The sequence below is a fragment of the Hippopotamus amphibius genome, chromosome 8 (assembly GCF_030028045.1).
Source record: "Hippopotamus amphibius kiboko isolate mHipAmp2 chromosome 8, mHipAmp2.hap2, whole genome shotgun sequence".
Lineage (NCBI taxonomy): Eukaryota > Metazoa > Chordata > Mammalia > Artiodactyla > Hippopotamidae > Hippopotamus > Hippopotamus amphibius.
Window position 1 is genome coordinate 73263215 of NC_080193.1, and position 21641 is coordinate 73284855.

Consider the following 21641-nt stretch of genomic DNA (forward strand, 5'->3'; position numbering starts at 1 on the left):
ATAGCATTGCCTCCGCTGCACAGAACACAGTGCCGACACCTGCGGCCCCTCAGTCAAAGTTTGCTGAATGAGTGAAGGGGGTTCCAGCAACTCCCGGCGGTGGGTTGGGGTGGGGGGGGCCTGCAGTTAAATCTTTGGTAATGGGCATTCGACCTATTTGTACTGAGGACCCCCCCACACACACCTCGAGGGAGCGCCCCATGAATGAGTGCTGAGGAGGTCCGCAGCCCCTGGCCCCCGGCGCCCCAGGCTAGGAGCAGGTTACGGACAGGAACGTGTTTACCACCGCCCTGGGCATCCTCTTTGGAGCCAACGTGCAAGTGCCTACGAGGCTCTGGCCTCGCCCCGGGACAGCCAGGGCGAACACTGGAAATCTGGCGGCGGCAGCTTCCTCCACCCAGGCCCCCTGCGCGTGCTCCACCGGAGACGGGGTCTAATCACCACGCGGGACATCAAAGGGCAGACCCGACTCGCTCAGCAGCCCCGCGGAGCACACAGCAAACACGCTGAAACGAGCCACAAAGATGCTCTGCAGGCAAGACTCAGCGCCACGGTGCGGCATACACAGAGGCACCGGGGAATGTCACAGAGCACGCCGGCCGTGGGCAGCAGCCGTGCTTTAAATAGATGTAAAGAGACACCCACGGAGCTCAGAATTACTGAGGCAAAAGGTTTCACAGCGAGCGTATGACATAAATCACAGTTCCCCCATGCCCAGACAAAGGCACCAGCACCGCGGCAGGCGGACTCGGAGCATCCGTCGGAGCCGCGCGCAGTGCGCTGCCGCGAACATCAAAGCGGTGTCACGGCCGGGGAAGCAAGCATGTTGACAATGCCAGGCCTTTCTGCCCGGCTGACCGCTAGTTAACACCAGAGTCAGGTGGGGGGTGCGAGGGCAGGTGCAGGTGCGGTGTCAGGATGCAGCCAGGTTTGAATTGTGGGAGTTGCCCGGATGGATGGGGCCCAGCCAGGAGGAAAGCAAGCAGGAGGGCAGAGAAACGCACACAAGGGTGGATCCAGACTCATTGCCACTAGTTGAGTTGTGGGTTTGGATGCTTGGTCTGAAATAAAGGGCTTTGCTCATGTCCTCTCTCCTTCTGCCCCTCACCTGGCCAGTCATAAATAGTTTACGATTAGACTTGCCCACGAGTTGGGAAAGTGCCCGAACAACACCAGTGATGAAAGTTCTCCCCACAGGCATCCTTTAAGCATTTATTCATTCAACAGCCATTTCTAGAGAGCAGCTGTGCTCAGTGCTGGAGTTACAGTGTTGAACCGGAGCATAGGTATTTCCTGCCCTCATGGAGTTGCCAGTCACGTGGGTGAGATGGCCTTGATCACACACACCACTTCAGAGTTGCTGTAGTGTGAAAAGCTGCAAAGCCAAAGCCCTCCAAACCTCGAAAGTGCCAAATGGGGGGCCAGACCTGGCTGAGCAAGGGGTCCTAGGCTCCCTCAAGCTCTTATAGTGTAATCCCAGATCTGAAGGCTGAAGACTTATCTATGTGAGGAGAGAAGGAGAAACCATTCCAGGCAGAAGGAACAGCAGCAGGGGCAAAGGTCCTGGGGCAGAAGGAACACTGCAACATGCAGGGGGGTGGGGGGGTGATGGAAAGGGCATGTCCCAGTAGCTGGACAGGAAGCAGCAAGAGGGAGCCAGCTGATCTGGGATGCTAGGCAGGGCCCTCTTTAGGGTTTTGAGCCTTTGTTTTAAGAACAATGGGAATCTATTACATCATCTCAAGCAGGAGAGGTGACATAATCCAATGAGAATTATGGAATGACTTCTCTGCTTGGGGTACAGAACATGCTGGTGTGGGGGCTGCTGGGAAACCACAGACTGTCAAGTGCAATCCAGAGGAGGGATGCGGGTAGCTGGAACAAGGGGAAATGGAGGTGGAGGGCGAGAATGACAGGTTCTAGAAACATCTGCAAATCTCTGGTCACGCCTCTCCATGTGGGCATTGACCACGCTGCAAATATGGACATGAAGTTTTTGTTTTCTTTTTACCTAATTATGGAATTAGGTAACGTGACTTCACACTCCAGTTTCCCAGGGTTTTCCAAGGGTGGGGTGGGGGGAGCCTGGGGTAGCAGTAGTCAAAACCCAGGGCTCCCTTCCCCGCCTTCACACAGCCGTGCGTTTGTGCTGCCCCACGGGAGTTGGGGGGAGCCATCAGCAGTAGCGCGCCTCTGTTTTCCTTGCTCTTGTTTTATTTCTCCATCTACATAGAAAGCAATGTGCCCGTGTGATTTTTTCCCCTTAATTTTCTTTCTGCCGCCTCATTAACTGAAGAGAGTGTGCGCGGACCCTAATGACATCAGCATGTCAGAGTAATGTGGCAGCCGCTTCTCTGCAGACAGCAAGGAGGCAGCAGAGATTTTTAAACTGTGTTGGCGTAAAAATAATGAAGGCAGCCAGCTGCCTGGCAAACACGAGGGGGCCCGGTGCAGAGGGGTTGGGGAGGGCCCGGGAGCCCCAGAGAGGTGGAACAGAGGAGAGACAGGCAATGAATTCCCAGAGACAGGCAATAAGACTTTGTCACAGTCCGTGACCCAGGGAGGAGGGGCCTGGAGGAAGGGGTGTTCTTGCTGTGGGAGGGCAGCTTTTCCTGGGGGATGGGGCTTGGGGGGAGGGATGGCGATGTCCACCGTTGCATGCAGTCTCTGGGAACCATTGAATATTTTGCAGAGAGAATTGAGAGGGCCGATGGGAGGGTAGCTGGAGGATCCAGGTTAGCCTGAGGAAGGTCTGAAGACGCCTGAACTGCCTAGGATACCATATAACGACAAACAGACTAGACCTGGAGGGGTCCAGTGTGAACTGCTCTTCTCAACGGGGTGGTTTTCTCCCAAGACAGAAGGAAGTCGATTGAATTCAGGGGCTGCCATGCTTCAGAAAATGGCATGTTAGTGGTGTCTTGCATAAGCCATGTCAAGAGCACACCATGGGGTGCGAGGCTGGGCTGGGAAGATGCACGCCTGCCTGACTCTCCCTCTGCAGCTCAGCCTCCCGTGTTCATTCTCCAACTCTCTCCTTCTCTAAAGCCCACTTAATCCCAAGCTTGTGACAGTAATGGATTAGGGAAAAAACAAAATTGGGGCAGGGAGGGGGCCAGAGATGATAATAGTAATGTGATTACCAATTTAAAAGGACAGCTGCTTCTGTCTTCATGTTAAAATATCTGTGAAGACATAGACAAGAGGAGGGAGAGATGGAAGGAAGAGGGGGAGGGGGAAAAAGTAAATCCATGGCACCAATGGGAAGATCTCATGTCTGAGTCAGGAAGGGCTGACGCACCTCTGCTGCACAGCCCTAAGTTTTTAGGCAATCAGGCAGACATTACAGACAAATGTTTAAGTCCACCAGGCAGTAGTGGATGCTTGGGGAGGTACATCGTGGGAGATGCAGTAAAGTGCAGAGATGGAAACTGAGGAACCCGGGTTGCATAGCAACCTGCTAGCTCTGCTGAGGGGTGGGTGGAGGAAGAGACCACCTGGTGGAGCACAGGTCACCAGGCAAGTGTACAAACTGGGAACCAGGCTGGGCATCGCCCTCACCAGCCTTCCTTCATTCTGCCCCTTCACCATCTCACAGGCGAACAGAGAGCAGGACCATGGACTTCCCCTGCATGTTTACAGACCTCGTGTCTGGATCTCACCTTAATCAGAGATGAGTACAGAGAAAAATAAGTGGATTCATTGTGGGGAAGGGCAGAAAAAGAAAAATGAGATAGCATCCTGAGAATAGAGAGGAAATCTGTACCTCTCATCAAAAGATCCAGAAGAAAGTCTGAAGCATTGTGTGCCCTGTGTGCCATCCTTTATGGAATGCAAGAAGACTCAGCCTTTAAATCCATAAAACCAAACGGGTTAAGATGAGAAGTCAATAGAATGGCATGAAAAAGAATATGGAGGAGATAAATTTATACCAGGAAAGCAAGAGCACAGTGGTAGATTAGATTACACATTAAAGGAAGTAAAAGGCAGAACTGATTCATTAAAAAAAAAATCAAATCCATGATGTAAGTGAGGGCACTGTGCTGTTTGCTTGTGTGCCCCCAGTTCCAGTCCCTGCTGTCCCTGTGTTCTGCTCTGCATCCTGAGAGTGTACGGGCTCTGCAACTAGCCCCTTCAAGCTAACACAGGGTCCCATATCAGCTGACTTCTGGCTGGGTTCAGCCAAAGGAGACATCATGGGAAAATGGAGGTGGAGGGGGAAAAAAGCCAAGGTACTCCTCTTCCTCCTCCTCCTCCTCTTCTACAGCAGCACCTGCATCTCCAGGGCTCCAATACCCCCAGATGGCTCCTTCTCATAGTCACAGCCCACCCCTGCAAGCAACCCCTGCCTGACTTACCAGCCCCCCTTGTATCTCTCATAACAAGAAGCACAGGTACAGGATTGGTTGTTTGTGAGTCTCAGTGACATCATCAAAGAATCATATGCCTTCCAAGCTCAGTAAGTCAGACTTGCCCTCAAAATTGTCCTTTTCTTGGTCCCTAAATGACTTCCAGCAACTGAGCCAACCAGCTTCCTGTTCAGATCCAGCTGCCTTTCTCTAGAAACCCTGAGGAAGTCTTTCTTTGTGTTTTATTGGCCCTGGTTGGCTTAAACCTGTCCTTCCCCAAACTGTTAAATGGTAAAGGGAATAGAATTATCATGGTTGAATTAATATAATCATTTGGAGTATTGGGAAGTCACCCAATGTTCACTACAAAGGACTAATGTTAAAAGATCTTCTTAAGTACAAAAGGAAAAACAAGAAACTGAAAAACAAAGTGATGGTCGTAAAGGACAGAGAGCAGAGAGCCAACTCACAGAAAAGTGATGTTATTGAAGAATGTAAGACAAATGGATCAGAAATAATAATCAGAGACATAATAGAAGAAAACTTAGCAGCCCTAAGAAGTCTTAACTTATACATTCTAGCAAACATGTTATTAAAAGGCATGGAAAAATCTTGCAAAGTAACCAAGCAGAAAACAGGTTATTCATAAATGAATAAAAATCAAGCTGGACTCAGATTTCTCTGCTGCAGTGTTATTGTAAGATTATGAAGTATCATCTACAGAGTTTTAAAGAAAAGTTTGGATGCTAGAATTCTAGTTTCAGCCAAGATAGCTTTCATTTTGATGGCAAAAGAAAGACACTTTTAGATATCAAGGGCTCGTAAGACATGCCTTCCTAATGCATTTTTTGAAAAGAAAAAAAAAACATATTTCTGTTTATTCCGTTTCTTATTCAACAAATATTTATCAAACACCAGCCATTTGCCAGAAACATAGTAAGTGCTTAGGATAGCTAATGAGTGATAGATCAAGAGAAAAAACTATTCCCACTCTTATGGAGCTTACATTCTAATGGGGAAGACAGGCATTAAACAATGAGCATAATAAATGGGCCAATAACGTGATAAGGGCTAGGGGAGAAGCAGCAAGGTGGGAGGCAGTACGTTTTAAAGAGGGTTGTTAGGATGGGTGGTTTTTGAGTAGACTTGAGAGAGGTGAGGGAATCCGCTAAGCAGGTGTCTAGGCAAAGAGCAGCCCAGCAGACAAGCCAAGAGTCCGTGGCCCCAGGCTTGAGTGAGCCTGATCCATGTGGGGAATAAAAAAAGAAGCAGTGTGGCTGAAGGTGGAGAGAACCAGTGGGACAGTAGCAGGAGGTGGGATGGGAGAGAAATGGGGGAGGGGCACAGACTTTGGGGTCTTGTAGGACGTTGCAATGACTTTGGCCATTGGAGTGGTTTGAGCAGAGGAATGGTGTGGCCTGACTGACATTTCATGAGGCTCCTTGTGGTCTCCCTGTTGAGAATCTACTTCAGGAGGAGCAAAATAGAAGTGAAGAGATGAGTTAGAAGGTTGTGGCCACAATCCATCTGAGGGATAACAGTGGCGTGAATGGGGAAGGTGGTCTGATTCTGGATATATTTTGAAGTCCGTAGAGCCAACAGGATTTCTTGACAGACTGGATGTGGGATGTGGGAGCAAGAATAGTCAAAGATGACTCCACAGCTTTTAGCCTGAGATGTTGGAAGAATATGTGTGCCATCAGCAAACATGGGGAAGCGTGTGGGGTGAGTCTGGGGCTGGGGGGAGGCTCGGGATTTCTATTGTTGATACATTAAATGTGAGATAGAGCCAGCCACAAGGATATATCAAGGAAGCAGTTGGATATTCAAGCCTGGAGTTTGGGAGGGAGGTTTGATCAACCTGGAGATACATGTTTGAGGGTCAGTGGCATTTGGATGGTATTTAAAGCCAGGAAGGTGAATGAGATCACCAGGGAGGGACAGTAAACAGAGAAGAGGAATGAGGACTGAATCCAAGGCCATTCCAACATGGAAAAGATGCAGAGATGAGAAAGTGTAGAGGAAGCAGCAGTGAGAGAGGCAAAGGAATGAAAGTGTGGCTTCCTGGAAGCCAAGAGAACATACCAAAGTGGAGGGCGTGGTTAGCTGTTTCAGACGTGCTGATACAGCACAAGGCGAGGCAGAGCCTTGACCACCAGATGCAGCCCGCTCACGGGCGCCCTTGGCAAGGGCAGATTGGGTGGAGTAGCAGAGGCTAAAGGCCAGATGGGATGGGAGTACTTCAGCTGACGAAGAGGTAATGGGAGAGACTGTCTCAGAAAAGGGAAACTCAATCTGCAGATTCTCTCAGGTTGCCCTCTTAAATATCTTCCAAAATACTTTACCTTTTTCCATCCTGGCTGCCACCAGCTGAGATCAGGCCACCACCATCTCTCCCCTAGATTGCAAAACTATCCTCATAACTGGGCTCTCTGCTTCTAATATGGCCCCGTGAAACTATTCTCAGCACTGTAGCCATGGTGATATTTCTAAAATTAAAATCTGACCCTGTCACTCCTCCACTTATCACCCTTCAAGGACTCTCCAGTACCCTCAAGATAAAGTCTAGCCTCCTTATCATGGCAGACAATGCTCTTCTGGATTGACCCTGCTTTCCTCTCCAGTCCCAGTTCTCAGTGCTCCTCGTGTCAAACTCCATGCCGCAGCCAGTATTTTTTGTTCCTTCTCACCTCCCAAGTATGATAAACGTTTTCTCCACCAAGAACGTTCTATTCCTCAGAACTCTCCACACCTTTTGTAACTCCTACTCCGTGTCTTAGCTTGATTGTCACTTCCTCCAGAAATCTTTCCGTGACCAACTCACCACCCCACTGCAAATCTAGGTCTGAGTTAGGTGTCGTTTCTAGCACCTAGTGATTCCCTCACCATAGTACTGTGGCACCTATATATTTATTTTTATTACTACTACTACTGTTATTATTATTATCATTTTTTTATTTTTATTTTTTGAGACTGTATTGTTTGGGACTGTAAAATTCTGTGAAGCCAGGGCTTGCCTTTTTTATCACACAAACATAACACAATCTCTAATTTCCAGTAGGAACTTGATAAATTCCTATCAAGTTAAACAATCTAGCTAAAATAGAGACAACTTCAACAATTGCAAGGCAGGTTGTAAAACTAAATGCAACTACCAAAAATTATTTCCGAAGGAGACATATAACACAAAATAAGATCTTGTACTAATTATAATCTGGAACACAAACTTCAGATGCTATTAAGGAGGAAGAAGAATTGGTTAAGAGAGAGAGAGATGTGAGAGAAGGGATAAGGGTACATCTAGAGCACAAAAGATACTGTTTTGATGTGTAGTGAAATATAGGTTAATATTTTTTTTTCTGAATGGTAACCACTAGTAAAATTTTAAATAAGATACAGACTTCCAAAATATAAAAGATAAATACAAAGAAAATACAAACCTCTGTAACAGAAATCAGACAACAAAGGAAACAAGAAGCATAAAAAATCATAAAGAATAAAATGAGATAGAAGACCACATAGATTATCTATAATAATAAATATAAACTCTTAAGTTACCCTGTTACCAATACAGAGACTCGCAAACACTTTAAAACAACATGAAACAAAAGGTTAAAATTAAAGAATGGGCAGACATAATTCTAGCAAAAACAAACTGAAAATGAAATAATATATTGATATCAATATGCAATGTAGGAGAATCCCAGGGAAATACACAAAATGAGAGGAAAAGATTCACTTGACATTAATAAAGGATACAGTCCATAGAGAAGAAATAACCATTAAGAACCTTACATTCCAAAAAGATTATGTTAAAATGGAGAAACCAAAACCAACTGAAAAATAATAATTCTAGATGATTTTTAATTCATATCTCAGTGTTTCCCATAGATCAAGTGGGAAAAACAATTTTAGAAGCTTCAAATCATAAATGAGACATATACATGTTGAACTTTGAACCATGCAGAATACAACTTCTAATACTTCGAATCAGACATTATTTAAAGCCATAATACAATGCCCCAGAAAATTAATAGCAAAAGTTAATTTTTTTAAATAATTTAGGGAGTTCCCTGGTTGCCTGGTGGTTAGGACTCTTGACTTCCACTGCTGTGAACCAAGTTCAATCCCTGATCAAGGAACTGAGATCCTGCAAGCTGCAAGGCACGGCGTGGCCAAAAAAAAAAAAAAAAAAAAAATCTTCCTGAAAATTTCATCACACACTCCCAAATGAATACTAAACCAATAGTTATTTAACTACAGACTATTTAAGAAAGAAAGACAATGACATCATTGTGCCTCAAAACTTATGGCTGTGACCACCCCTCTGTTCAAAGGAGGGTCGTTAGCACTTTAAAAATTGCTTTTCTTATGACTCAAGGAAAAACATATTGCCAAGTTAACTGAGCACTCAATCCAAGGAGCTGGAAAGAGAAATGGAGAAAGGGATTAATAACAAGAAAGGCAAAAAGTAATGGATTGGAATATTATTAAAAAGAACTAATCAATGGACTTCCTAGGTAGCACAGTGGTAAAGAATCTGCCTGCCAATACAGGGGACACGGGTTTGAGCCCTGCCCTGGGAAGATTCCACATGCCACGGAGCAACTAAGCCCATGCGCCACAACTATTGAGCCTGTGCTCTAGAGCCCGTGAGCCACAACTACTGAGCCCATGTGCCGCAACTATTGAAGCCCATGTGCCTAGGGCCCGTGCTCCACAACAAGAGAAGCCACTACAATGAGGACCCTGTGCACCACAATGAAGCATAGCCCCCGCTCTCAGCAACTAGAGAAAGCCTGTGTGCAGCAACGAAGACCCAGCACAGCCAATAAATAAATATAATTAATTAATTAATTTAAAAAAAAGAACTGATCAATGAAATCCAATGGCTGATTTCTTGAGAGAAAAAATTAAAATAGACAAAATTCCAGCAAGACTAAACATGAAAAAACATTTCAAATACACTTACAGTGAATTTCAAATGAGAAAGGGTGCTAATTCCTAGATACAGTGGAGATACCTTCCCATCCAAATTTGTTCTCCACCTGCATGGACACATCTGCAAGGTTCCTGGCCCTCTTCTTCCTGGGTTTCACCAGTGCAGTGTCCCAGAATTGGGGGAGGAAGGAGAGTGAGGTCAGAGGATGTATTCACTTGGCACCCTCTCAGCTTCAGGCTGGTTGTGTGTCCCCAACGAAGGATCACTGCTCCTGGTAAGACAACCTGCCCCATTCACCCAGAAGTGGAAGTAGCTCGGCTACCAGCCCTATATCAACACACTGTTCCCTGTAGTTCCCCTGAACTGGCTAAATAGGCCCTGTATCAGTAAACCCTCCTGGAGTAATCCTGTATCAAATACACCATCTATTTCCTATTAGAACTCTGATACATATGCAATGCTAAATTTCTTTTCCTTTTCCAGGAAAATATAGATGAACAAAATTGAGCCAAGAAGAAATCAAAGCAAAATGTACCAGTAACCCTGAAAGAAATTGAAAATATTAAATTATCACCTGCAACTAAAGACTAGGCTTAAAAGCTTCAAATGCAAGGTCCATCATGCTTTCTTATTTCCAATAATTATCTACTTTTCAAAATCTCCCAGAGTATTAAAAAGATAGAAGTTTTCTCAGATAATTTTACTAAGTTAACTTAAAGTGATATTAAAACCTGACAATAATAGCTCAAAAAAGCTAAAATTATAAAGCAAATTTAGTTATTAAAACAGATGCAAAAATCTTAGCAAATTGAATCTGCTGTTAAATTAGGTGAATAGCCAAATAGAGTCTGTTTTGTGAAGGCAAAAGTAGGTCAGTATTGGAAAATCCTTTTATATCAACTTGGTTAGAAAAAGGTGAAAAATTAAATCCTAAAATTTGTAATAACCTAGGAATAGAAAGATATTTTCTTAACTTAGAACAGAACATTTATGTGAAACATATCTAAGATTATGGTGAAACATTGAGAGAATCCTATTAAAAACAGGACTAAAATGATGATGCCTGCTATCAATATTGTTATTTTAACATTGAATTTTAAAGTTCTAACCAATGTAATAGGACAAGAAAAATAAATAAGAAATATTAATATTGAGGAGGAGAAAATATTTGCAGAAATGATTGTTTACCTGAAAAATAACCTTAATTAATAAAGTGTACTTAAAAATCAATGGAAGGGACTTCCCTGGTGGTGCAGTGGTTAAGAATCTGCCTGCCAATGCAGGGGACACAGGTTTGATCCCTGGCCTGGGAAGATCCCACATGCTGAGGAGCAACTAAGCCTGTGAGCCACAACTGCTGAGCCCACATGCCACAACTATTGAAGCCCACATGCTTAGAGCCTGTGCTTTGCAACAAGAGAAGCCACCACAATGAGAAGCTCACACACCACAACAAAGAGTAGCCCCTCCTACTTTTTTTGTCATAACTAGAGAAAAGCCTGTGTGCAGCAGCAAAGACCCAACGTGGCCAATAAATAAATAAATTTATTTTTTACAAAAACCTTTAGAAAAAATGAACACACTATAGAAAAAAATGAGCAAAAGACATAGTTTAGTAGTTCACAAAAGAAGAAAGACAAATGGTCAAACAACAGTAAATAACCCATATTGTACCAATCAGATCTAAATAACTAGTGAGATTATCTGGGTAAGAAGGAGGCACTCTCATATTCAGTTCTTTTAAAAGTGTAACAATTTACACACTTAAAATTTGACCATATGTTTTAAAAGCTTTAAAATGTACACACTGTTTGACCCTGCAGTTCTACTCCAGCAATTCAATATAAGCAATCTAAATAAGAATGGCTGGGGGCAGAAAGAGACAGAATTGTGTTCAGAGATGTTCATTGTTTATAATATCAAAAAATATTAAAGCAACTTATAATAGTTAATTCATTGAATTCATTATGATACATTCATACAGTATTATATGGCCACTAAAAATGATGTTTGCTCATTTATAATTTTTGAATTGTTCACAGTCTATTTTGATAAAAAATCAAGTTTCAAAATAATATGCAAAGCACTAGCTCATTTTTGTTATATATACTAATTCCTCATCTAAATGCATAAAACCTTAGTACATACATAATGTTGATGGGGTTATTTCTGAAAAACGAATTCTAAAAATTTTTAATTTTGCTTTTCTGTGTCTTAAAGGGGTGTTAGATCTGAAAGAAGCTAGGCAAGTTGTAAAGGGAGCAACCATCTTGGGTGTGTTCAAGGGGCCCCAGTGAGCATGATGTCAGCCAGGCTTAACAATTGCCTCTGACTGTTGTCTACTGGAGATATTTGGTGCCTGACCTCAGAAAAATTGCTTAACCTCAGTTTTCTCAACCAAGAAATAAAAAGAACAATTTTACAACACTTGGTAAATCCTAAACCTCAAAACACAGAATAATGAAGTTGCACTGCCCCTCCCCAAAATCAAATCTGAATTTGATCAAGCTTCCAAATCCAACTACTAATTTACAGAAAGCAGAGAAAGAGCAGCATCCCACAGGGATACAATCAGTAAAATCTCAACAGTGAGAAGCTCTACAGGACAAATAACCTAGTTTCTTCAACAGATAAATCACATGAAACAAAAAAAGAGATCTGAAAATACATCATATCAACCAATGTAGAGCTGTCACTCTTATTTGAATTCTTATTCAAACGAACAAATGATTGTTTTTGATATAATGGCATTTAAGAGAAATCTGTGAATTTAAACATTGACTATAAGTTAGATGATACTAGGAAACTGTTGTTAATTTCCCAGCTGTTACAATGATACTGCATTTATGTTTCTTCTAAACTTCCTTTAAGAGACACACAAGTATTTACAGATGAAATGATAGGAAACATTGAATTTGCTTTAAAATAACATTAGGGACAGTGACTGGAGCTGTGGATAGGGCAGGATTGGCCATGAGCTGATGGTAGGTACATGAGGGTTTCACCTCCTATTCAGTCTACTTTTCTGTACTTTCAAACTTCTCCAAAACAAAACAACACCACCAACAACAAAAGTTTATTTTTAAAAAGCAAATACTGTTTCCATCTTTATGACGAAGCTGATGGACTTGAATTGCAGAATTTGCAAATTAGAAAATAAGCGACCTTTGCCAGTGGGGACTGTGAAAATAAAACGGAAAGGCCAAGTCAAGAAGAAAGTCAACAGCAAAGCAATTCTTCTCCCCCAGTTTCCTGACACATTAGAAAATTGAAGTAAGAAATTGAGAACACCATCCTTGGGCCAAACTCCCTCCCAGCAGAACTGATTCCCTTTTCTCCGAGCAGCTTTTCAGAGCCGAGAGAGCCTGCCCCGCCCTCAGCATATTCCTCCTGGGAACTCAAATGCATAGCTCTTGCCCCAGACTTTTCATGATGATAAGACAGCCCCTTACAGACCACTGCTCTGTGCACTTAATGCCTGGGGCCCTACAAGGACCCCATTGTACTGTTACTGAGATTGCTGTTGTTCCCTGGGAGGAAGTGAGGTCACACAGCCGGGAAGGGCAGCAGTGGGACCCAAGCACACCCTCCTGTCTCTCCACCCTTTCCTACCTGGACCCAAAACCAGTCCACCCAAACTGTGCCTCTCACCATTTCCAATCAGGTGCTGAAGAGCTGCGCACCAAACCCTGAGGTCATCGAGGTTCTTTTCAACTCCTACCCTCAGCTCCGTGTGTCAGAGTCCTGGAAGGAGGTGATCCCTGAAGAAGTGTTTCAGGTAAAGAAGCTTCCCCCGTTAGTACAAGACTGTTGCCTGTTTCTGTTCACCCACATGTGGGGTTTTGCACTAACATCAAGGTAAGTAGAAAACATCTGGAGAAGGAAAGGAAAAGGCAAATTGGGGGGCATATCTGAGTGTTTCTGTTTTTCTTCTGGAGGCTCAGTCATCACGTAGCTTATGGTTCCGGTTGGGGTGCTGTGGGCTGCAAGGAGCAGAAAACCAGCCCACACGGGCATAAGAAGGTCAGGGCCCCAGGAACCAGCATCCAGAGGAGGATGGGCCCTGGAGGTCCTGGCTCCCGCCTGCCAGTTTCTTCTCCTGACGGCTTAAGATATGACGGAGGCAGCTGTGGGCACTGAAACCACAGACAGCAAACTCCACAGGTGACTGTCAATTAAGAAAGAACTTTTTTTTTCCTAGAAGCTTTTAGAAAATGTCCTCTCATGTTTCATTGACTTGAGCCCTGCGCAGATTACTGAACAGTACATGTGCTCTGCAAAGGGGGCTGGCAGAGCGGAATTCGAGGAGATTACACGTATTGTCTGAAATCACCCAAAACGGACTTCCCTCCGACTTGGCAGGAGCTGCACTTTAGAATAAAGTACCCAGACCCTCCTGGGGAGGCTGCCGTTGGTGGATTGTCCCACTTCAGTAGCCACGAAAAGATCACCTGTGCTGTCAGGGCTCTTCTGTCTGGGAGAAAGACGTGTCGGTTCCATGTGCCCAGACTGACGTTCCCCCGCCTTCCTTTCAGATGCACCAGGCTTTCTACCAGTCCCTCTTTGCCTTGGCCCACACCCCACGCTGTCTGCAGCATCTCTGCCGCTGTGCCATTCGGAAGCTGTCTGGCAGAAAGTGCTTTTACCTCGTGCCCCTGTTGCCCTTGCCGAAGTCCCTGCAAAACTACCTCCTTCTGGAGCCAGAGGGGGTTTTGCACTGAAACCCGGAGATTTGGACCAAGATACTTGTGCTCTTCTGTGGAGGCTGTAGGATGAGGAGGGGCCCTGGATGGGACCTGCCACCCACCCAGTGCACAGACCTCACCCAGCTTCAGGTTCACCTGGGCCTGGAATTAGTAATAAAAGCCCTTTCTGCCTCTCAAGGTTGCTTGTGAGGATTGAAACTGTGAATATCATAGTACTTGTATCAGAAAGTACCTTTCAACAGAGGTTGAACTAAAAGGTATACATATTTTTCCAGGGTTTGTCTCCTGCCCACATTGGGTTAGCAGCATTTGTGCAGCCTTCAGACCCTCTGCCTCAAGGGAAACATCCCACGCCTCCTAGAGCTCAGCCCCCTGGCAAGACCCTGTCCCCCACACATGACAGATGTACGCACTGAGAGAGGACACTTGCTTCCATAACAAAAGCCCCTCCCCAGGACCCCACTGGTGCTTCCCAGAGAGTCACAGTCCAGGGCCCCTAGAAGGACATCGGAGGGGGGGTGAGCTGGACATTTTGATCCTACGTGAGTCTTCTGTCCACATGCTCACCAAACCCCAGCTGATCCAGCTGTGGGGAACAGTCCACAAAGCCAGAAACCAGAGACAGACACGGTTCGTAGAGGCTGCCATGAGCTCAACCCAAGCATCCACAACAGGAGAGAGTTCTAAAGGTCTAGGATTGTATTAACCATGTCTTTTATTTTCTATATTCTGGTGCTTTGCCATCTGAGGCCTTTCAGACCCTGGAGAGACTGCCCCTCCCAGGCTTAGCCACTCCTAGAGAGAGTAAACAACTTGCCCCCAAGCATCCTTTCCAAATACAACTCAACAAAGGCAGAGTTCACACCCCTACCACCTCCCTCGAACTCCAGCCACTACCATTCCAGGGCCAGTTAGCAGACACCTGGGACAGCCCCCTGTGCCCCAGAGCCCACCGCAATTATTCAGACTAGCCAGTCCTACTCCTATGTATCCTGCCTCGCCCATCCTTTCCATGGAAACCACAAGAAAGGCTCTTGCCCACACCCCCCCCTCCCACCTTCTGACCAACCCTGGTGCTTCCCCATGTGGTGTGGCCCTTCTCTTGGGAATGGTGAGTCATAAACTGTCTCTTCACTGGTAACTGTCTTCTGATCTGCTGGCCTCACTAGGCCTCAAAATTTCTATTAAATGCTATATTTTAAAGATGACCATCTTTATGGTTATCTTCTGAGGAAAGCAAGTGGCTCCATCTTCTCCAGTCTGAGCCAGTGTAAGGTGCAACTGGGACGAACCTCAGGCAGGGCAGGCACGCCATCTCCTTGTTGCAGTATGGAAGGGGGCTCACACCCCAGCAGATAACTGCAGCCCGGGGTGGGATGTCGCATGCCCCGTGAGTAAAGCCCACTGTGGGGGTGAAGTGGGGGCCTGGCAGCGCCACTCAGTGAGGGCCCTGTCGGAGCCTTGGTGGATGGTCCGATTCAACACAGCGGGTCAGACCAAGGGAGGGATAGGACAGCATCCCCCAGAGTCATCAGCTGACCCATGCACATCCTGCCCTTTGAGACAGACAGCTCGCCAGACCTATGTAAACACGGTTCAAGACCTCACATACCCGTACCCCAGGCAGATGGCTCTCCCCAAGCCCCTCCTACCTAGACATTTAGGAGCTGCCACTGGATCAAAAGGTAGACTTGAACAAAGTCCGGGGTGCAGGAAAGTACACTCACAATGGAGAAACAGTGATTTGTCCTTCTGGAGGGGAGGGTCCCTATGCTTTGGCAACTGGAAAGAGGCAAATCCAGAGGGTCTTGGCTTCCAGATCAAGGATTCTGAACTTCATTGGGTAAACTATGAGGAGCCATGCGGCAGGTGAGCCGATGTGGTCCCAGTGAGACTCTAGGAAGTTACTTTGTCCTGGAAAGAGATGCAGCACAGCACACCAGAGGGCAGGTAGGAACCCATGGTGACACCCTGGAGGTGGGGCTTCAGGTCCAGGCCGCTCCACTGAGCAAGAAGGACAGTTACGTAACTGAAATTGGCTGCAGTGTGCTCAGCTGGCAAGTGAAAGCATGTGCACCTCTCTCAGTGGGCTAGGACTCAGCTGACCCATGACAGCAGCAGCCTTCTCCACTCTGAAGGGATCTTGTTAAAATGCAGATTCTGACACTGGCGTGTGGGGTGGGGCCCCAGATTCTGTGGGTCTGCAAACTTTAACGTTGCTAATGAGCCTGGGTGATGCCCCTGCCCCTGATTGGTCCTACTGAGTGCAGAGTGCAAAGCCCCAGGCCCAGCAGTGGCCCAAAGAAAGAATGCAATAAATGGTTCCTCCTCGTACTATGACTGATTATTAGGGGAAGAAAATAGCCTAATATTGGGATAAAGACTGTAAAAATGGAAAAGCAAAGCAACGTTATTTATGAGAACAAGTGAGAAAGGTGAAAACGGTAAGAAATACAGCCCCAGCAGCTACTAAGTAGCCCTGTCCTCACGGGATTTTGCAGATGAGAATCTGAGCATGCTTGCTGCCTGACACAGCCTGTTCTTCAGCCTCCCCTCTCCCTCCCACCCTCCTTAGAAAACAGCTTATCTTTCTGAAATGCACTGAATTTTAAATATGTTTTGGAGTCCCTAAACAAAGTAGAACTCTTTTGAAACATATTGACTTTAAATTTCTAAAAATCTGATGAATAATGACCAATTATTACATTTTCAAAAACATGTTTTTCCCCAAACTACAGCTTAAAAACAGCAGTATGATTCTCAGCCTGAGCCCCAGACATCTCCCCATAGCCGCCTGAAGTTCCGCCACTGCAGAAGAATTCTTTTTCATTATTTTCACCCCCAAGAATTTTCTTTTAAAAATCAGATGCTCCCGGGACTTGCTAGGTGGCACAGTGGTTAAGAATCCTCCTGCCAATGCAGGGGACATGGGTTCGAGCCCTGCTCTGGGAAGATTCCACGTGCCGAGGAGCAACTAAGCCTGTGTACCACAACTATTAAGCCTGTGCTCTACAGCCCGTGAGCCACAACTGTTGAGCCCGTGTGCCACAGCTGTTGAAGCCCACATGCCTAGAGCCTGTGCTCCACAACAAGAGAAGCCACTAGAATGAGGAGCCTGCGCACCACAGTGAAGAGTAGCCCCTGCTCGCAGCAACTAGAGAAAGCCCGTGTGCAGCAACAAAGACCCAATGCAGCCAATAAATAAATAAATAAATAAATAAATAAATAAATAAAAATCAGATGCTCCCAGGTAGAGCTAATCCATGAAGTTCCTTGGGGATAAACCACTCACTCATCCATTCAGTCATTTGTTCATTCCTTCAACCAACCCTGCCTGAGCCTGCTGGGGGTGGAGCCCAGGGCTTGGGCTTAGGACCCACCACCAACAAGCCAGGCCCCGGGCAGACCTCACAGCCAAGCCAAGAAGGCCAACTTGTCAGCAAGGCTGCTGGAGAGACTTGGGCACATCAGGGGAGGTGTGGAGAGGAAGGGCTCCCCTCTCTGCCACTTTCTCTCTGGCTTCATCTCTGCATCGAATGAGGGCCACCCATTCCCAAGGCAGGTGGCAGTGTGGGCACCTTGCAGCTTCCCTCACCAACACTCTCATCAGGCAGTCATGTGACACCCACAGTGAGCACCCACTCTGCCCTGCCCCATCGGCCAATACCATATGCTGTGGGTCCAGTATCTCCAGTATGGTAGTGCTCCTGGCCAACATGCACCCATGTGCAACAGAAACAGAGCAATGAACCAGGCCTCTGAAGATGTCAGGCGGTCCTTTACCCTGCCCCCAACTCGGCAAAGTGTTGGAAATAAACTGGCACTAGAAATTAGTTCTGAATCACTGGGTTCTAGTGGCTCCAGATGTGCTGAAAACGATTCCTGATTTACGGCCATGAGTGTATAGGACAAAGATGGCGAATGTGGTGGTTTGGGGGCTATCTTAACCATCAAATGGGATGGAATTCATTCATAGTTTTTCAGAATTTAAGTACTGCTAACAATTTGCTTTGTTAAGCAAAAAATAAAATAACTGTGAAAAAAACTTTGTAATATTGATGGCTGTGTCTATCTCTGCCCTATGCTCCACGTGGCAGAAAGTTCTAAAATGAAGGGGATTTGCATAATTCCACACAGATAAGGAATAGAAAGGGGGGGGGGGAGGAGGGGAGAAGGACAAGTCTAAGAGAAGGAAGAAAGGGAGGTGGGAGAGAGAGAAGTAAGTTAGCTGAGAAAAACATCCAAAACCATATTCTGCTTTGAAGCCAGGATTATCTCGGCTGTTTTCTTTTCCTGTGAACAAAACGTACCCTGGTATTTCTTTTATTAAAGGGAAAAAATGTTTTCCCTTCTTAAACAGTTCATATTAAACATCATTACTTTTCTCTCTGAGTATATTACATAAACTCAGTTCCATAAGACCTAAACTTTCTTTAATTTTAAATTTAGTGTTTAATGATGCATTCATCTGGTGCAAAATTCAGAAGGTAATAAAAGAGTAGATGATGTTTCTACTAAAAAGGAAAAAGACAGCAGAGGAATATTTTCCCTCAAACTTTGAGTGTCTTTGACTGTACAACTTGTGGTCTGACCACAGAGAATTCCAAAATACACACATGAGGTCCTCCGCCAACAACAGTCCTGAGAAGCTTCACCCCTTGCCATCCCAACTGTACCCTGGACAGGATGAGATGTCCACAGCACAGCTAGATGGCCAGACACAAGCCCACAGTCCCCAGGCAGGCAGGGCACGGTCCTGGCACGTGTGATGTACCATGTTTAAAATTCTGAATGCAGCACTGGGCCTCTCTTTTTAGTGTACTTAAAATCCATTTAATTGTAAGTTACATAATAATCACGCATTCCGCATGTTTTGAAGAAAATCAAAACCACTGACTAAGAAGCATTTGCTAATGCCAGTAACTGTATATAATCACCGCCGTTTCAATCTCCGAAATAACCCTTATGTTTTCATGTTGATGGGGCAGGCTGTTGAACTTTTGCAAAGAACACTTAACCTTCTTCAAAATAGGTATAAAATGGTAAAAAGGCTTGGAGAATGAGCAGGTCTGCTCAAGTGACCGGTCGTGACGCGGACATCTGAGAGAGAGCTTAATCACTGCAATTGCGGATGTTATTAGCTTGCCAAGTGCTTTTCATCTTTTAAGGGCTGCCCAAGGACCAAGTGATAAACCAGGAATATTGCATCTTTTATTCCATTATTTCAAGGATAAATTATTCTTTAGTCAAATTTTCTATGTGCACTTGGGATATTTAGAAATCCCAAAGTTTCAACTAGGATCAATACAGCATCTTATTTTTGGCTTTCAGTAGGCTTTTCAAACTCCAGGTTTTGGCTTGAAATTGTCTGCATCTTTCTGTTTTAAAACAAAAAATAATCTCATTAAATTGCTAAAATGAGCCTGAGGTCAATTTCTAGAGCGCAGAGGGAGGATTCCAGCGCTGAATCTTATTTTCACGGAGTCCTGCAGGTGGCGCCATAAGCAAAGGGTCTTACCCTGCCCACCAACCGGCTCTCCCCAGAACTGAGAAGAAAACAAGATGTTAGCTCACATGATAAAGGGGAAGAGAGTATAGGAAAACTATAGAATTGCGACATACCATATAGAATTGTGCTGCTATAATAAAAAAAAATCCATGATTAAAATATTGATTATGGAATTGCCTACTTCCTTTGTATTAAATATGCACATTTTATAGGCAATATGTATATAAATAAATATAATTTTAAGTTGACTCTTTTATGATGCCATAATGACAGCCCAATCCTCATTTGTGTGTTCAACGTGTTCTTTAACAAAATTATACAGTCACCATTGCAATGTAACTAGCTGGGTTTTCAGCCTTCATCTAATCTTCCAGAATGGTATTTCTGCAGTCCTAACACTCTGCTTAATCACTCCAATAAAAAGAGTAGATTTCTTTGTAATGCAATTTGTAAGCAATAAACATGATTGAGAATGCAGTATTTGCTGTCGACCATGTTTAATGCAGGGTTTTAATTCGGTGTGTGATTATTCATTTACTAGGCACTTTTCCCATTCACATATCTTTTCCCTGCTCTGAAAAAAGTTGGTAAGTTGGGAAAACATTGGGGAAACGGTTTTCTAGTATTTTGTGCAAGCCGGAGTTTGATGCAGATGTTATGGAAAAAGAACATTTTTTTTTAATCTGCTAAAAACAGGAGGTCACATTAACTCGTAGTACAGACACATAAAAATGTGATTATGGGTTCTAAACAGAACGCAGTGGGCTCCTAGTTAACACAATGAGATTTCTAGGAAGTGATGCATAAATTCTTCAAAAATGACACATTTCTCACGTTTCATTCCAATTAAATTACTGAGGCAGCTAACAGCGATGAGCACGAAGTACGGGGGTAAAATGAGGGTTTTCTTCTTGTAACTGTATCTCTGTGAAAGTATATTTTTATGAGGAGCAGTTAATATTAAGCTATTATTTTTCAACTGCGCTGGAAGGGATATCTTGAGCCTTTCTTGCCATGCTCTCCCCAGAAGAGTCTGCTCCTTTGTTTCTTGGGTTTGCTAATAAGAAGAGAGAATTGCTCCGCTGGCTACGGCCCCCACCCGGGTCTCTGGAGTGAAAGGGCCCAGCCCCAAAGGGGTCCCAGGTGTCAGTTGTCGGGATCCCAGGTGTCAGTTTTCAGGGTCCCAGGGTCTGGCCCAATAGCTGCCCACAGGCCTGCCGCCGCGTGACTCAAATACGCAGGGAGCTCCACTTACAACCCGCCGCGAGGGGCAGGGGCTTAAGGATGCGGGGTCCTCACCCCCCGCCACACACACACACACACACACACACACAGACACACACACACACGCGGGGCAGGTCCTCCCGCGCCTGGTCCAGGTCTCCGGATCTTTGAGGTCCCCGCGGCTGCGCAGGGGGTGGTCTCGGCCTAGCGGGGCGGGGAGGGGGATCTGGGAGTAGGAGGTGGGTAAGACCTGCTAGGGCAGCCCGCGGTGCCCCCCTCCAGGCGAGCCTGGGGGCGTGGGGGTCCAGGCCGGCTCCCAGGGCGACGGGGCTAAGGGCTGCTCCGCCGCAAAGGAGGCCAGAGGAGCACAAGGCCGCCGGGGGGAGGCGCGAGGGGGCGTCTGAAGACAAAAGGATGTGAAGCTTTAAATTCAAAAAGATGTTTTTGAAAGCCTCGTCCTGGGGTTTGAAAGGCGCACCGAGGACAGCGGCAGAGCGATCCCAATCAGAAATGCGATTTGAAGTCCTAATGAACTTGATTGCGTGAACATTTATAATCCCCCATGGCCCTAAATGAAATCAGATATAATCAGAAGATACAGGGAAGGGAGTGTTTACAGCCGACGCCGGGCGGCTGCGGGACGGGGAGATGCGGCCCGGGTATTGATGTCGAAAATGATGGATAACGCGGGAATGGCAAATATACTATTTGTCTAATGGCTCGTCAATTAAATTCCCCTGTAAATGACCCATGCCTCATTTCATCCTAATCTATGGAATTTTGATTGAATTCGTCAGCTCTAATTGAAAAATACTGCACTTTAATGTCTGCATTGCAGTTTCAGGATGAGAGTGGTTTTAATGAGACAGTGCCCCCCTGACCCGGGAATATTTGAGACTTTTATTCGGAAT

General features: G+C 45.5%; 1 protein-coding gene across 1 annotated transcript in view; it reads left to right on the forward strand.

Moving 5' to 3' along the window:
• ASB18 (ankyrin repeat and SOCS box containing 18) overlaps window positions 1–14040 on the forward strand; it is a 59713-nt gene extending 45673 nt beyond the window's left edge. The window contains exons 5-6 of the mRNA XM_057746732.1: window positions 12956–13069; window positions 13827–14040. Coding sequence (XP_057602715.1) covers window positions 12956–13069; window positions 13827–14012 — 300 coding nt within the window. The 3' untranslated portion in view covers window positions 14013–14040. The remainder of the gene's footprint in view (window positions 1–12955; window positions 13070–13826) is intronic.
• The last annotated feature ends 7601 nt before the right edge of the window (window positions 14041–21641 follow it).